Source organism: Cornus florida, unplaced genomic scaffold, assembly GCF_030987335.1.
Source record: "Cornus florida cultivar Cherokee Brave unplaced genomic scaffold, ASM3098733v1 CherokeeBrave_3.0.0_Hap2_Chr02, whole genome shotgun sequence".
In the NCBI taxonomy this organism is placed as follows: Eukaryota; Viridiplantae; Streptophyta; class Magnoliopsida; order Cornales; family Cornaceae; genus Cornus; species Cornus florida.
In genome coordinates this window covers 82,672,971-82,691,550 of record NW_026775572.1, presented here as the reverse complement: position 1 = coordinate 82,691,550, position 18,580 = coordinate 82,672,971, and the positions used below count along the sequence as shown (strand labels likewise).

At 37.5% G+C, this 18,580-nt stretch overlaps 1 protein-coding gene across 1 annotated transcript; it reads left to right on the top strand.

Moving 5' to 3' along the window:
• The first annotated feature begins 16,523 nt into the window (after positions 1-16,523).
• LOC132296473 (uncharacterized) lies at positions 16,524-17,833 on the top strand. Its single transcript, XM_059794673.1, has 2 exons — positions 16,524-16,809; positions 17,541-17,833. Exons 1-2 carry the CDS (start codon positions 16,524-16,526, stop codon positions 17,831-17,833), a joined length of 579 nt encoding a protein of 192 aa, XP_059650656.1.
• The last annotated feature ends 747 nt before the right edge of the window (positions 17,834-18,580 follow it).

Below are 18,580 nucleotides of genomic sequence, written 5' to 3'. Positions count from 1 at the left end.
TCTCTTTCTTTTACTCTCTCTATTATATCTTATTGTTACTTTAATTTAAATTGCACATTAGTATAATTCAATCACCAACCAAACTTTTGATCACTCGACCTACTAACCCTAATCTCGATTCCACAACCCAATACGACCCACCAATCCCTTGGGACAATCCTTACTTGCCCTATCTATATTTTGTAGTTAGAGGTAATAGTGGCTCTTATAAATGCAAAACTTGGCCACATTGCACACCCACACTCTTAAGCGTTGGTGCGGCGACACACCACCATTACCCCTAAACAAGCTTTTGCTAGTCGTCTAGTAATTAAAGGCAAAAAGAGATAAATTTACAAAATTATTACTTTGACTGACTCCTAACTAAAAATATGCCACTTTCGCAGGCTACTTTTGATTGCATTTACCATATGTAATAAGGCCTTAAACCCCTAGGTTACCCTAGTGGACAAGCTATAGCCTCGTGAGAGTTTCCAGAGATGATACCCACAAACATCCAAAATTGTGCACACTTTGCACTTAGCTCAATTACTTCCATGGAATCGAAAACGATTACATACGGATCATCATCAAGTTAGCTATTATGTCAAGTATAAGAAAGATTAATATTTTCTAGCAATCACAAACCTCTAATTACATGCAATAATACTATGGTCCCCACACAAAGTTCAATTCAACATATTTCCAATAACACTCAATCCCTATTTTCCTTTTGAAGTGAACTAGCATCCAATTATGTGTTTTACCCTTTTGTCCTTATATTACACATCATAATAGCTTCAACTCATTAGTATTCCCTTCCAAGTTAGAGTACCCAAGGCATGAATTCATGACTTTACTTATGCATGCGAATTTTTCATCTTTCTTTCTACAATCTTTTTTTTTTTTTTTTTTTTTTTTTTTTTTTTTTAAAGATGGCAAGCTGTGCAATGTTTAAGTCCCTTAAGCTTTCTAGATGACCCATGTAACGAGCTTTAGGCAAATGACTCCTAACCAGACAGTTTTAGGGCATTAGGGCATTAGGTGTAAAGACACCCCAAAGAGCTTATTAACTCAAGTCAACTACACTTCAAACCTAAACCAACACTTTCATTTTTTCCTAACCCTCCACTTTTTGACATGAACACTCACTGCTTATTGAGGCAAGAGGCCTGGTTACTTCGTGAAAGGTATTAACTAATCATGCATATTTCTCTATCATCATGACAAGGACATCTACTTTTCAAGGTCTACCAACTCGTATTCAACACATGTAATATATCACATAAGGTTAGGCTTATACCCCACAAAAAGATACTAGTATGCATCTGTGAGAAGTGAAGTACACTAGAGACTAATTATCATTAACAATAGTCAAACTGGATAATGATGTGGGCCACATATACCAAAACATGAATTTAAAGATTCAAAACTGCCATAAAATACCAATTACTAATCATACATGAACAATAATTCACCCAAATTTGACATGACATGCAATTCAACTTATAATTTCCATAGAAGCAAGAGCATTGCCCCACCCCCAAACAAAAGACAACACTGTCCCTAGTGTTGGCACCAAAGAATATAGAAACTAAATGGACAAGTATAGGTGGAGATATATAGAGAAACATTGGAACATATATACCTTACTTATTTCGATATGGAGTATAATTTTTGCAAAAGAGGTTATGGAATCGAAAACCATATCAGACAAATATAGCACCCCAAAACAAAATATAACCATATTCAAATACTAAACAGTTACGGAGCTAACGAGTAGGAGTGAGATACAACTGGTTAAAACTCAAAAATTAATCCAAGGTAACTGAATAGACACAACCGGCTGGGTTGCCTCCCAGGAGAGCTAAGTTTAACGTCTTCAGCCAGACGCAATAGGAGAAGTACCCCCAAAAGAGATTAATCCGAATAGATCGGATCGACGAGGAAAATTTCCTCAATGACGTGAGCCTCAAGCTCAAGGAAAGGCTTTAAATGATGAGCATTGACTTTAAACAGCTTTCTAGTTTTGGGATCTTGTACCTCAATGGCACTATGACTAGCAACATGGTGTACATAATATAGACCAGACCATCGTGACCTCAACTTCCCAGGAAACAATACAAGACGGGAGTTATACAAAAGAACCTTTTGGCCTTGGAAAAACTCATTTTCTTAAAATTTGTTTGTCATGTTCCAATTTAGTCTTACCTTTATAAATCCTCAAACTCTCATAGGCATCATTTCTGAGTTCTTCCAACTCATTAAGTTGAAGTGTCCTACGCTCACCTGCTTGATCATAATCAAAGTTCATGGCCTTGATGGCTAATAAGCACGATGTTCCAGTTCGACAGGTAAGTGACAGGCTTTGCCATAGACCAATCGGTATGGAGACATTCTTATAGGGGTTTTATAAGCAGTATGATAGGTCTATAAAGCATCATGAAGGCGGAGACTCCAGTCCTTTCTTGTGGGTTTAACCATTTTCTCTAAGATATGTTTGATCTCCCTATTAGTTACCTCAGCCTAACCATTGATTTGTGGGTGGTAAGATAGGGCTACCTTATGGGTGATCCCATATTTGGACATCAGGCGAGCAAAAACTTTGTTGCAGAAATGTGAACCATTATCACTGATTATGGCTCGAGGTGTACCGAAGCGAGACAAAATTAAGTCTTTCAAGAATTTCACCACAACCCTATGGTCGGCTGTCTTGGTGGCTAAGGCTTCTACACATTTGGACACATAATCAACGGCCAGAAGAATATAGGTATACCCATATGAAGAGATAAAGGATCCCATGAAGTCAATACCCCAAACATCAAAGATTTCAACCACAAGTATGGATTGTTGGGGCCATTCATTCCTTTTGGTAATTTTACCTAAGAGTTGGCATCGAGGACATGCTAGACAGTAGGTACGGGTGTCCTTAAAAAGGGTGGGCCAATAAAGGCCTGATTGTAAGATTTTTGCAGCGGTCCGTTTAGAGCTAAAATGGCCACCACAGGCCTGATCATGACAGAATGAAATGATGGACTCTTGGTCTAACTCGGGGATACACCTACGGATGATTTGATCTTGACAATACTTAAATAGGTAGGGGTCATCCCAAAAATATTCCTTAACCTTAGCTAGGAATTTATCTCTCTCTTGCTTAGACCAAGTAGAAGGGGTTTCACTTGTGACAATGTAATTGACAATATCAGCATACCATGGTGCAGGAGATACCACAAAAAGTTACTCATCAGGGAAATAATCAGAGATGGGAAGAAAATTGCTAATCGAATCAACAACTAGATGAGACAAATGATCAGCGACTACATTTGTAGAGCCTTTCTTATCATGAATTTCAAGGTCAAATTCCTGAAGGAGTAAGATCCATCGTATCAACCTAGGTTTGGTATCTTTCTTGGAGAGAAGATGCCTCAACGCAGCATGATCGATATAAATGATGACCTTAGATCCTATCAAATAAGAGCAAAATTTGTCAAATGAGAACACTACCGCCAACAATTCCTTCTCAGTGGTGGAGTAGTTAAGTTGGGCATCATTCAGGGTCTTACTAGTATAGTAGATGACATAAGGTGCTCTATCAACTCTTTGCCCTAAAACAGCCCCGACTGCATAATCTGACGCATCACACATGATCTCAAAAGGTAGGTTCCAATCAGGTGACTGGATTATGGGTGCAATAGTAAGTGCGGATTTTAATTGCTCAAAAGTAGAGTGACAAGCATCGGTAAACTCCCATTGAGAATATGAATACAAAGATGGGCCTGAAATGGAGTACAAACAGGCCCCGCCTTTTTTATTTCATTAATGCTTATGCTTCTCTTTGCAACTCTCACTGAGAATATGAATAAAACACCAATCACAAGCAATCAATGAAGAAGAAAAGGCAGTTTGATTTTGTAGAAGTCAGTTTGACTTTGTATTTGTCTTCTTTTTTTTTTTTTTTTTTTTTCCTTTTTGAGGACGAAAAGTAAAAGAAAATTAAGAAAAATAAAATAAAATAAAATATAAAAAATAATAATAATAACAGTAGACTTGTGAACGGATGAATAAATTTTTTTTCTTCCTTCTTTTTTCTTTTTTTATTTTTTTATTTTTTTTCAAAAGCCTACCAACCTATAAGAAAGAACAAAAAAAATAAGAAGTAAAAAGAATGAAAGGGAGGGATAGAAAGTTCGGGTGGGCCCCCAAAAATTTTAGTTCTGAATTAATCTTTGAATTCTCAATCTTCATACGGTAATGGCGCCATTTGACAAGTGTAGAATTATGAATTCTGTCATTGTTTTTCTACACTTCGTGCAAAAATAAGAAAAACATGCAAAAACTAAATTAAAGATGGTATAGAATAAGCAGGGTCAAATTATACATGATTTAAACTCGTGAATCAAAATTAAAACCAAAATTTAAGGAAGAATAACTTTTAAAACAATTTAATGATTTATTACTAATAAACTAAAAATAAAATAAATAAATAAGACAAAATAAATTCTAATCAAATAATAAGAAAAATCTCAAGGAAAGAATCCACCACCACAGCTTACTATAAATAAATTTGTATATTTCTCTGTATGTAAATTTATTGTAAACAAATCACTCCACCAGTCCAATTACAACTTGGAAAGATGAAGGCAAAATAATAATGTGAAATAATAATTGCTTGAGAACATATTTTACTTAATTTGATATATTTTTGGAAAATAGAAATTGGCATTCTCCAAATTACCATTAATTGGCAAACACGAAAAATCCTCTTTCTATTTTTTATTATCAAAATAAGAATACATAATAAAAGAGTAAAATAATGCTCTAAAGAGAAAATTTCATAAAAGAATTATACTAAATTTACTTATATTTCAGACATGGTGGCTTCATTACTCCCTTCAGAAGGGGTGTTTAAGCTAACATAATAAAATAAAAAAATAAAAAAATAAAAACAATCTTCATAATAAAAATTTTAAGAAATAAATTGAAGACAAAAATTCTCTCTAACTTTTATTATTTTATCTCACTCACAATGTACATCCACTTCCTCTACCTATGTCCCTATTTATAGAGTTTGAATGGAACGATTGGGAGGAAAAAATTCTAATTCAGAAGTGAAATAAAATAAAATAAAATCTTCCAAAAATCTTGCTGTTTTCCAATTTGGTTTGATCTTTGACTTGATGTGATGGAAAGTCAAATTTGAATTTGACTGATCGTATAATCTCATAAATTTGCTATTTTTGTCTCTTTTCTTCTTATTCTGAAATCAGGCCCTACAAAATATAAAAGTAAGGATAAGAACATTTATCTAATAAAAATATTAATTCATCATTTATTATTAAGTATAAAATAACAAGTTTTGTGCACTTATCAATAACAATGTATATTCCAGGCTTGTCTCTTCAAACACAAAAAAGATCTACATTACAAATTAATATGGATATTGAAAGTGTCAAATCATTAATATATTGATTCGTTATTTATTGTAACTTCTTTTACATTATACATACACTATTTGTAGAAAGAGAATATGTTTTTTTGTTTTATTTATTTAATTATTTTACAAGATAATTTATATGTGGACAAGTCCAAATGACAAGTTTGATTTCCAGTACAAAAGATCAAAAATTCAATGATGCTGAAAAGTCAAACTTCAAGACATAATAGTTCTACAATGTCCTTTGAGGTATTAAATTTCAGTATATTTCTTAATCTTCCTTAATTGTGTATCACATTTTTATATTCAATTTATATATTGAGAAGTTATATTTTGTTGCACAACCTGTAGAAAACAAATTACTCTTTCAAAGCAACAATTGAAAATGTCGTCAATGATCGCGAACCGTGGTACAACGCGTATAAGAAATGCAACAAGAAAATTAAAGTTGAAAAAGATAGAATATATTGTCCTCGATGCAACATAACTGACCCAAAATACTTTCAAAAGTATTATTATATCTTAAAATCTTATTATTGTATTTATTTCAATGGTTTAATAATATTATAAATACATAGTTCTTTATCTTTACTCATGTACAAATTCATGATGATACTTAAAGTGCAAAGTATGGAACATATTGGAACACTTGCAACCCTAACAGTGATCAATGATTGCCAAACATTAATAAATTGTTCACTAGATGATTTACTACAATTACAAATTGAGGTAATTTTCCATCCTTATTTATAAAATTTTAATTAAATTAAAAAAATATTTACTTCAATTTCTCAATAGCTCTAAATTCTCAATAGTTTTAAATTATATTTGTTCTTTTTGCAAGACATAGATGAATTAAGCAACAAAGTGACAAGCTGCAAAGGAAAATCTTTTCTTTTTCTGGTGAAGATAAACAATACTCAATAACAAGTCGTGAAAACTTATTTTGCGGTGGAAGAATTAAAAAAATTCACACTTGACAATGATTCATTTCATAAAGAAATGAGATATGCAAAAAAGATAAAGATTGAGAAATAAATAATTTAGGAATACTTTTATTTTTAAACAGTTATAGTTTTAGATTTTCTAATATATTTTGTTTATTTTGAGGCGACAATTTGTAGACACTTAAAAATTGTGATGGTCTAATCACCGTCGGATTGGTCAAGAAGTCAAATATTCCTTGATTAATTAAATTTCACAAATACGGGTCCCATCAATGGACATGTGTTAAAATCTTATAGGTCCAAACCTTTAAAGAAAAGTGCGATAAAATTCAAATTTGAATTTGAATTGATTTCCATATAAAAGAAAATAAATCCCTTATTTATGGAAGAATCGCAAAATATTGGGAAGTTTCCAAATTAAACAACCCACTCATTGGCCTATAAATATAAGGCCACCTTACAAGAGAAATGACACCTACAGAGACACAGAAAATACACACAGAGAAAGAGAAAAACAAAACATCGAAGCTCTGCCGAAGCTCTGACTCAACAAAAACTCTGAAGTTTCTGAAGAAGAAGAAGAAGAACAAGCGTGCCACATCTACGCCGTTCTTCATCAAAGCCCTTCAACATTCAAAGATTTTGAAGAACAACAAGCACACAAGTGCCGTTATCCTTTGAAGACTTTCAAATCCACCGCTCGAGATCAAGCCTCACCAGCCCTCGTTCAGAAATCTATTTGAGTTTTCTTCAATTTTGAAGAACTCAAATACAGTTCAACCACCGGCCCAAGATTAAGCTTCTGAAACCCTTGTGCTGATGTTCCAAAGAGATTCAATCAGAGGGAGATTCTATACTGTAATAGAATCTTATTTATTGTTATCGCATTTATTTTAGTACCAGGTTTTTCGGAATCAAAATTTGTGTGTACAAATTTTTGGCACACCCGGTGGGACCTCTCTGCCTCTCATCTCCATCTCCTTAATCACTCCGTCAACACCTTCTCTTACTCGCATCAATGGCCTCCAAGAAGATTCAAATCGCTCATGGCTTGAAGAATGGTAGTAAGAATGTCGTGGGTGTGACAACCAACAAGGCACTCACCTCGAAGGCCGCCAAGAACACCATCGCTCCATCAAGTGATAGTCGCACCTCCACGGGACCAACGACCCGCAGCAAAGCAATGGCCACTTCTTTGGCGCAGAGCCAAGCACAGTGCGTGTCAACTCCACTAAGCCTGCGAATACAAAAGCTCAACCATTCATCACCCTTGAATCATTGAGAGCCATGAAGATCAACATCGTGAGCCCTGAGGAAGACATCGCTGGTATGGAAGGCTTCTCTCCAAGAAGTATGTCACCACATTTATCTCGATCCATTTCGGATTCCAATTCAAGCACGGGCTCACACTCAGCCTCATCCCCGGTATCTCCAAAAGGTGCAACTTCACCAAGGTATGCTGATTCTCTGAATCCTTCACATTCAACTTGCATGCAAGTCATGATGGCCGACATAGCATCGACAGAAGAACAATTGGTGACTATGGCCCGTGCTATTGAGAAACTCACCAAGACTATAGAAGACAAAGACTTGCAGATTACTTCATTAATGAATAAGCTTGAAGTACAAAAGCCCGCCGAATCAAGTCAAGGACCAACACACCCTCCTGGTTTCACGCCACAAGCAACCATGGCGAACAAGACTCGCCATGCATGTGACGGCCCTGGTTTTTCAAGCCAGTGCATCCTGTGATGAACCGAAGATTGACCCGATAACGGATCTGAATTGCAGAAGCAAAAACAGAAAACAAGACTCTAAGAAGTCAAAGTGACCTTCCATGAGGTCGTGGAACTCAATGAGAACTGATGCGGAAGCAAAAGATCAAAAATATGACAAATAAGCCCTCAGGGGCAAAATAGTCATTTCTGAAAACTATGGACTTGGGTGCCACCGAGCACACCACTGGAAGGACAACAAAAAACTAATTAAGATGGACTCAAGAATCGTATGATTCGGAGTCCGGACGAAGGAGAAATGGCATGACGAAGAAAAACGAGCACTTAAGGCTAAAAAGGTAAACTGGTAATTATCCAGGAAGATCTGGGTGCAACCGAGCAAACCGTTAGAAAGACAGCGAAAAATTAATCAAGTTCAAAAAAAAGTTCACTCGATTTAGAGTCCGGACGAGGGAGAAACGAGTGTATGCCGGCATGGGCGCTGGGCGTGCATGGGGCATGTCATGGCCTTCGTCGGGTCGCCGCGACGTCAAAACTTCAAACACTCGTTTCTCCCTCGTCCGGACTCTAAATCGAGTGAACTTTTTTTTGAACTTGATTAATTTTTCACTATCTTTCTAGCGGTTTGCTTGGCTGCACCCAGATCTTCTTAGATAATTACCAATTTACCCTTTTAGTGCCGGCGCCCAATGGCATGCCTATGCTGACAGCAAGGGTCCAAAGCAAGTTTTCCAAAACTGAGGCTTGAAACAGAGGTCAAGATGAGTTTTTCTGGAAAAATACGAAGAAGAAACCCCCCCTAAAATCGAGTTTTCTATGTGACTCGCAAGAGAATTAAAAAAAAAAAAAAAAAAAACTCACTGTAAAATGCCCAAAATGCCCCTCCATGAAATCTGGTCATGAAGGCCAAAAAGCTGCTAAAATGCAAACTGGAAGCTGAAACTTCACGAGGGATTTCCGGTACCAAGACGACAATTTCTGGAAAAACATGAAAAAGAAACCCCCCCTAAAATCACATTTTCTATTCAATCATGTCGAAAGTAGAAATTAAAATTGATATGAAAGGTCTAGAATGCCCCTAGATCAGATTATGCAACAAAATTTCAAAATGAGTCCATAGGAGGCTTATTTCACCAAAGAAGAAGGTTTGTCCAGAAACGACCATGCACGAAAACCTAACTTACCTATTTAGATGCGCTACAATGGTCCATGGCTTAAAAATACCATTGATACAAAATTCGACCCCCCAACGGGCAAAAAGGCAAAAATAAACAAGAAAAGGGAAATTTGAAAACCAAAATTATCAAATGATTTCAAATTACCGTTTGGCCCTTGGCCACACTTCAAACATGATTTATAAGACCCTATGAAAGAATAAGAATGGAATTCCCACACCCGATGCAAAAATTATGAAGTAATGACATAGCATTTTTCAATATTTTCATAATATTTCATAAAATTAAAGTTGCATAGAATACAAGATACATGTCATTGGCCTTCGGCCTCATCTCATACATGTCAACTACATTGCATAGAGTGTACCTATGTACACATTACATAATTGGAATCAAATATACACATTTTGACATATAAGGCTACAAGTGGCATTTCAAGCCAACTTTTACAAGAATTGAAACCTTCAAGGCTACAAATCATCCAAGCAATATGAGAATCTTGAATCTTGATTCCTGTACCTGAAAAATGTCCCCACTACGTGGGTGAGTAACATAAAGCTACTCGTAGGAGATGAGCATGCATCAACCTAGCATTTTACAATAAGATTACCTTATGGTGAAACATGTTAAAAGGGCTCATGCCACCTAACGTCTATATCAAAATGAGACTCAAGGAGCATCCTAAGCTACTCATGCAATTGAAATGAACTACGGCATACAAGTATACATGCCAAAGTACACTAAACCGTATTAAAATATGATACACGATATTCAAGTACACATGCTCACAAGTATACTAAATCATGTTAAACAGGATGAGCAATATCTAGCATACATACACAAGTATAAGATATATGTATAGAGTACTCATAAATCAAGTATACAAACACAAGTATACTAAGCTAAACACATACGCACAAGACGAGTATACATGGCACAAGTATACAAAAATAAAATCCGCACACACAAGACAAACATACTAAGCGTAAATACACTAGATAGAGTTTAGATACACCAATAAGGATACAAGTTCAAGTATACAGTTTCAAGTATACTAAATGAGATCAAAATACATAGGCAAGCACCAATTCTCAAGTTACAAGTAATCCATGATTAACAACTTGAAATTGAATTCGAAATCAAAGTAGAAAGACTAGGACATGTGGTCACTAGACCAAGCAAGTGTTTCCGGGTAATTACAACCCACAAGGCACTACCTAGTGCACACATGCATAAGTTATTCCGGGCATTACGACCCATAAGGTGCTACCTAGTGCGCACTTATGACTTAGAAGACTCTTGTCTCCGTACTAGAGCCAAACGCTAGCCATCACATGAAATATGTCCTTACAAGCTTTCCAAAATCAATAAGTTCAAAACTTATACAAAAATCAATAAGTTAGACCAAACTTATACCAAATCCACTAATGCATAAAACCATCTTCCATGCACAAATAAGGTTAAATCCACACAAACCATGTCCTATAATTCAAGTCTAGATAGCATATGACATGTCAAGCCTCCAATATGCAATTTATACACCAAAACAAGAATATTTTATAACAATTGAACCACATTACCACACTAAGCCACAAGTACTAAATAAGTCCCAATTTAGCAACTAGCTTCCAAGGTAAACAATTGTAATATTCTAACAAGCTTTACACCTACACAAGATATATCTAAACAAGCTATGCAAGTTAGTGATATTCTATATCATGGTAAGTCCAATTACCATTTCAAGAGGTCTCAAGTACTAATTCTACATCAAATTAGTAACATGCTCACAAGGTGATTAAATAGACTACATTTCAAGGGATTATCAACCTATTACCTCCAATATCAATTTAAGTGACCAACACACTTAAAATAAAATTAATTAAGCTCATTAATTAATTTTTCTCTAGATTTTCAAACATATCCAAATGTCCTCAATTTAATATATGTTAAAGAACTCACCAAGGCCTACTTTAATATCACATTACAAGTTGGTTTCATACTTGATACAACTATGTGAATTAATCTTTCACAAAAGATAAATATTAAATAAGTTTTGCAATTCTTACTCAAATGCTCCAAATTTAATATATGTTACACAACTCACCAAGGCCTAATTTACTAGCATGCCACAATTTAATTCTAAACTATATATCATCATTAGAATTAAATCCTAAACAAAAAAAATAAGTAAATTAAATTCTAAAAACTTGAACAAGGCATGCTCACAAGTTGTATATGCTTATAAAACAATCAATACAACAATAATATAAACCTAAGACGTCCCCTACCTTAATTTGAGATGAAATTCTCAAAAGCCCACCGAAAAAAAAGTGTTCCGAATCCGACGATACCGAAGGGTTTTGTCGGGGACAACACGATCTACATGAACCCACAAGAAGCCCCATCAAAATCATAACTTGACTTCAAACTTGAACTCAAAATTTGGCCAAAAACGGGTTCTAATAAGGGTGAAAGAAGCGCATAGTCAACACGAACACAAAACGCAAAGGCCCTACTATGTTCTGACAAAGAAATGAAGTTCAAATGAGGAGAGAGAAGGTGGCAGCCTCCCTTGGGCTGCCATGGAAGCTTCAGGTCGTGCAAAAGAGTGGGGAAGATGAAAAAATAAAATATCTCATCCCCCTTTTATAGAAATCTCAAAAAGTGCCCCGAACGGGCCCCGCTAGGTCCGGAAAAGTGAAATTTGAGCAGACGCACTCAAATGATGAAACTCTGTGAATAAAAACGATTCAAAATGAGAAAATAAGAATAACGGAAGAAACGGCATCAAAAATTAAGTCCCGAGCAGAAAGTTATGCCCCAAACAAGTTTAGCGCAAACTGGGGCCAGAAACCCTGAAACTGGAAAACATCAACCAGAAGGGACTTCTAAGAGTTTACGACTCTACAAAAAATGAAAATGAATCCCGTACGAGGATCCAGGCTCAAAATGAGATAATTTGCAACAACTTTCATTAATTGCACAATGGCCCCCTACTGCAAAACTGCCCCACAATGAAAATATCTTCCAAAAGATATTTTCTTAGATACCCCTGAAATAAAATATCTTCAAAAGATATTTACGAAAAACACCCCAAGAAAAGAAATTAATTTCAAAGAATTATGCATCTATGCCCCTCTGGACACCGGGAGCAACCAGAGTACTTTTCTGGAAAAGTAAAGATACGTATTTCGTGGGAACCACTCACGATAAAGATTTGTGAAGTCAAAAACCAACTCCGAGTATAAGAAGTGAGGTTTTGCCAACAAAGTGACAAACGGGGAAAGACGAAATAGGGAAAAGGACGAATAGGAATAAGGACAAAAAATGAATAGTGTCGAAAAATGAAAATTGTGGAAATGACTCGATCCTCAAAGGAAGTTGTCAATCCAAAGGAAAGAGTCTCAAAAACCATTTCCGAGCACTCAAGATGACACTAAGCGACGAGAAATTGAACTTAGAAAAGAAATTTCAACGAAAAAAAATTCATCACTAAAATTCTGAGGAAAAAGGAAAGGAAGGAAATGACCGGGTCATTACAATGCAACCACATCCGAACAGGGGGCAAACCAAACCAACTTTACCCCCTTCATCGCTTCGTTGTCTGTCCAACAACTTCAAGACATGATTAGTAACACGATCAAGTCACAATATGGCGGGGCAACTCACAGTTCTCTTATGTATCTGAAACCTTACACAAAGCAAATCGAGAACATGAGAATGCCAGTCGGATACCAACCTCCCAAGTTCAATAGTTTGATGGAAAAGGCAATCCTAAGCAACACATCGCTCATTTTGTTGAAACTTGTAACAATGCCGGAACTGATGGTGATCTTTTGGTGAAACAATTCGTTCATTCCCTTAAGGGAAATGCCTTTGATTGGTACACTGACTTAGAGGCTGAGTCGATAGATGGTTGGGACCAGATGGAACGTGAATTCTTAAATCGCTTTTACAGTACCCGTCATACCGTAAGCATGATAGAACTTACCAACACCAGGCAGTGGAAGGACGAACCTATTACAGACTACATCAACAGGTGGCGTGCACTTAGCCTGGACTGCAAAGACCGAGTCTGAGAAATTTCTGCTGTTGAGATGTGCATGCAAGGTATGCATTGGGGACTTCTCTATATTCTTCAAGGCATCAAACCCCATACTTTTGAAGAGTTGGCCACACGTGCCCATGACATGGAGATCAGCATCAATACTCATGGTGGGAACAATCCTTCTACCTTGGAGCAGCGCAAGGATAAGAAAGAAGTAAGGAAAGACGAGAAGCCGACAAAGAAAGGCAACAAAGAGACTATGACCATCATGGCGGTACCGTTGAAGATCTCCACGAGGGAGAAGAACAAAGGAAGTGATAAGCAAAACAAATTCCAAGAGAAGGATAAGCTATGGCAGGAGAAGCCGCGCTTGATACTTAAGGAGCTAGAGAAAAAAGAGTACCCATTCCCGGACTCTGATGTGCTAGGAATACTAGATTTTCTACTCAAAAAGAAAATGATCGAGCTCCTAGAGTGCAAATGCCCTGAAGAAATGGGGCGAGTGAATGACCTAAAATACTACAAATACCACCGTATTGTTAGCCATCCGATTGAGAAGTGCTTTATATTCAAGGAGTTAGTAATGACTTTCGCTAAACAAGGGAAAATTCTTTTGGAAGGTGATGAAGTGGCAGAGACAAATCATACCACTACCACATCCGAATGTCTCAGTCTAACTTATTCCAGACTTTTTAGGCAAATGACCCCAGTCATGCAGCTGGAATGCCCTCAGATCATTCAGTTTGGTTCATTGGAGCCTGTGATTATCCAAATGCCTCAGACAAAGATACCTGAACAAGTAAAAGAATGATGGACTCTTGTGACGAGAAAGAAGCCACACAAGCAAAGGACCACCTTGGAGCAACAAACCCACTTTAGTAGGGGGCAGGGAAAGGAAAAGCTCCAACATCACCCAATAAGAATGACTCAAGAAAAACAGGTGATTGTGGAAGAAGATCAACCAGATGAGTGCCCCAACAATGGCCCTTGTAAGCCTGTCCCATTAGAAGATTTCTTCCCCACTGGATATTTCAATAATGATCAAGTTCAAGCTATTTACACAGTGTCCATCGTTGAAGTTGATGAGCCGACTGAACAAATTGATGAAAAAATCCCAGTTTTAAAAGATCCAGGCAACTACACTGGTATGGAAGATGATGAAGAGTGAATCCTTATAATGACTTGTGCCTCATGTTGTGCGGCAATCGCTTTTACCGACGAGGACTTGCGGCTAGGCTTGAAGCCACCCAACCGCCCGCTTTTTGTTTCCGGATACATCTGGGAACAAAAGTTACGCGTATCCTCATTGATGGAGGTTCTGCAGTGAGCTCCATGCCAAAATCCACGATGAAGAACCTCGACATCACAATCGATGAATTGGCTCGTAGCCACCTAGTCATCCAAGGCTTTAACCAAGGAGGACAAAGAACAATTAGCATGATTAGAGTCCATCTCGCCAGTGAAGAGTTAAATGCTGAGACTATATTCCATGTTATCGATGCGAAGACCTCCTATAACTTATTGCTAGGGCGACCTTGGGTCCATGGAAATGGTGTGGTTCCATCCACCTTACATCAATGCTTCAAGTTTTATAGGAATGGCATAAAAACTGTATTTGCAAATGATAAACCATTTGCTGAGGTGGACTCGCATTTTGCAGATGCTAAATTTTACTCTGACTCTAATACACCAATGGAGGTTCTCCCAACGGATATCCCTTCAACGGGTAAAGTAAAATCGAGAAAGGGAAAAGAAGTCAAACTCACTCCCAAGGAATGCATTACACATAAGAAAGTCGTAACTTCTACACAAGAGTTTGGATCATCTTCGAATGTCTTTAAGAACAAGTCTATCTTCAAGTATGTGCCAAAATCTAGAAGGAAGGAAGGATAATCACCTTTTGTTAAGATTGTTGAGATGAAAGAAACAAAGACAAAGCCCATCCCCTCTTCAATGAGAGAAGATTCACAAGCGCTCAAAGAAGACTCAACAATTCCTATAGTGAAGATTGAGAAGTCCAAAACTGCTAAATCGCCAATAAAAGGGTTCATCTTTGGATCTTATGATTCAACAAAACAAAGTTCGCTTCTTCGTCAAAGGATAATAGAAGGATTCGATCCAAATGCATACAAGCTTTTGGCCAACGCTAGGTATGACTTTGAAAATCCTGTGGAACTTAGGCAACTCAGCCCCGAACTCACCGGCGAGAAAGTGCATGGCCTTAATGAGACACAAAAGAAGCTGCGAAATCAAGGACATAGGATCAGTTCACCTAAAACTGGTTTAGGTTTCACGCCAAGCGAGCTTATCCGAGTCCCCATAGGAAGAAGGGATAAGAAAGCAAGTACACAATACGTTAGTGTTAAGGAAAATAAAGAGAATGAGGATCAAAAGCTTGTTTCATGAACCTCAGTGTTCGATCGAATTGAAGCTCCAGTACCCCACAATTCTGTATTTGAAAGGTTGAATATGACAGGCCAGATGAATAGATCATCTCCTCAAGGCAACCATGCACCCCATTTTTTAGTGTTTAACAGATTAAATGTTAGTGCTCAAAATAAAGAAGTGTCAAGTTCTCAGTCACGAAGGTCTGTCTTTTCCCGGATTGAAGCCATCAATTCCATATCTAAAGATAAACAAAACATAGTAAAATACGAGAAAGTTCAACTCAAGATAGAAAAAGATGATGGCATTCGAAGCCTAATTCCGTCTCGAATGAAACGTAAAGTAGAGCTCGAACTGAATACTGATGGAGTATTAACGGTTAAAAGATGAACCATCATATGCACGGAGCCTTTAGAGCAAGAAGATGAAAGGAAGGGTGAAGAAGAAATGACTTATGCTACTTCTTACCATATCACGGTGGAGGAAGATGACTCAGAATCAGATTCTCAAGAGGAAGACTTCAAGGAAGCGCCTCCAACACTTAAAGATGGGGGGCAAGCTACCATCGACCAACTCAAGGAGATTAACTTAGGATCAGTCGAAGAACTTAAACCAATCTTCATCAGTGCACTCTTAAGCCCTCTAGAGGAGAAAGGTTATGTTGAGTTGTCTCGAACCCAGGGTCGCAGTCCACAACCTGGCAGTTAAGCATGATGCACGTCCAATTAAGCAATCCCAATGCTTTTTCAGGCCAGAAAGATTGAGGAAAAAGTCAACAAACTCCTTGATGCAAGCTTCATCCTAGAGGTTAAATACCCGATGTGGATTTCAAGTATTGTCCCAGTCAAGAAGAAAAATGGGCAAATACGAGTTTGTGTAGACTTTCGTGACTTAAATTCTGCATGTCCAAAAGACGACTTCCCTCTACCTGTCGTCGAACTCACGAAAGATGCAACAATGGGACATGAGGCTCTTTCTTTTACGGATTGTTTCTCCGGCTATAACCAGATAAGAATGGCTCCCAAAGACGAAGAGTTAACTGTTTTCCATACCCCAAAGGGGATATATTGTTATAAGGTGATGCCATTAAGACTTAAGAATGCTGGTGCTACCTATCAACAGGCCATGCAAAAGATCTTTGATAATATGTTGCATAAAAATGTAGAATGCTATGTGGATGACTTAGTCGTCAAAAGCAAAGAAAGAAGAACTCACCTTTAAGATCTTCGCACAGTTTTCAATCGATTAAGGAAGTTCCAACTTAAAATCAATCCTCTCAAATGCGCATTTGGTGTCACATCAGGAAAGTTCCTTGGGTACATTGTCCAACATCGCGGTACTGAAGTCGACCCATCCAAGATTGAGGCCATTCAGAAAATGCCACCACCCAAAAACCTACGTGAACTGCGAAGCCTCCAAGGACAACTCGCTTTCATTCGTTGGTTCATTTCGAATTTGGCCGGGCAGTGCCAGCCATTTAGCCGACTTATGAAGAATGATGCCCCTTTTATATAGGACCAAGCTTGTCAGAATGCTTTAGACAACATCAAGAAATACCTACTTAATGCCCAGTGTTAGGAGCTCCCACGCCTGGAAAACCGCTTATACTATACATTGCTGCTCAAGAGGAATCGCTTAGGGCTCTCCTCGCACAAAATAATGAGGAGAATAAAAAATAAAAAAAAAAAAAAAAAGCTTTATACTATTTGAGTCGGAGGCTAATTGCAATAAAGGTCAAATATCCTTCAATTGAGAAGACTTATCTCGCGTTAGTATTTGTTTCCCATAAATTGAGACACTATTTTTTGGCTCATACTGTACATGTGATTGCAAAAGCCGACCCTCTCAAGTATGTCATGTCAAGACCTGTTCTCTCTGGGCGACTAGCAAGGTGGTCGATTTTGTTCAACGAATTCGAAATCTTGTATGTCCCGCGAAAAGCAGTCAGAGGACAAGCCCTTGCTGACTTCTTGGCTGATCATCCAATACCAACGGATTGGGAAATTTTTGAAGACTTTCCTGATGAGAAGGTTTTCTTTATTGATGTCCTTCTGCCATGGATGATGTTCTTTGATGGTGCGGCGCGGTCCGACGAAGCAGGGGCAGGCATGGTGTTTGTTTCTCCATAAAGACAAATTTTGCCATATGCTTTTTCGTTTCCTGAAAATTGCTCAAATAATATGGCCGAGTATCAAGCATTGATAATTGGTCTCCAAATGGCAAATGAAATAAAGATTTCAAGCATTGAAGTTTATGGTGACTCCAAATTAGTAATCAACCAACTTCTTAGGGAATATGAAGTCAAGAAAGATAACTTGATTCCATGTTTTCAGTACACTTCCAATCTATGTAATAGATTTGACAACATAGTCTTAGAACATGTCCCAAGGGAAGAAAATCGCTTAGCAGATGCTTTGGCTAACTTGGCCATAACAATGGCATTGGGAGAAGCCGAGACAATTACCGTCCCAGTATGCCAACAATGGGCATTGCCGTAGTTGCTCGAGGGCCAGTTAGAAGAAATAAATGTAATCTCTGTTCGGATCGTGGAAACTGAAGACTGGAGACGACCCATCATAGACTACTTGGAACATGGGAAGCTTCTTGTAGATCCTCGACATAGAACCGAAGTACGCCGAAGAGCACCTCGATTTATCTTTTACAAAGATACATTGGTTCGACGTTCATATGAAGGTCTTTTTCTTCGTTGTCTCGGAGAAGATGAAACAACTAAAGCAATGGTGGAAGCACACTCGGGGGTTTGCGGGGCTCATCAGTCAGGTCCTAAGCTCCACTTCCAAGTAAAAAGAATGGGATACTACTAGCCAACTATGGTTAAAGACTGTATGGATCACACAAAAAGGTGTCAGGCTTGT

Bases quoted from the DNA above. Each gene is read 5' to 3' on its own strand.
- LOC132296473 (XM_059794673.1), top strand. From the start codon at position 16,524: ATGTGGATTTCAAGTATTGTCCCAGTCAAGAAGAAAAATGGGCAAATA. The intron at 16,810-17,540 runs GTGCTACCTATC...TGATTGCAAAAG, and splicing joins ATTAAGACTTAAGAATGCTG to CCGACCCTCTCAAGTATGTC.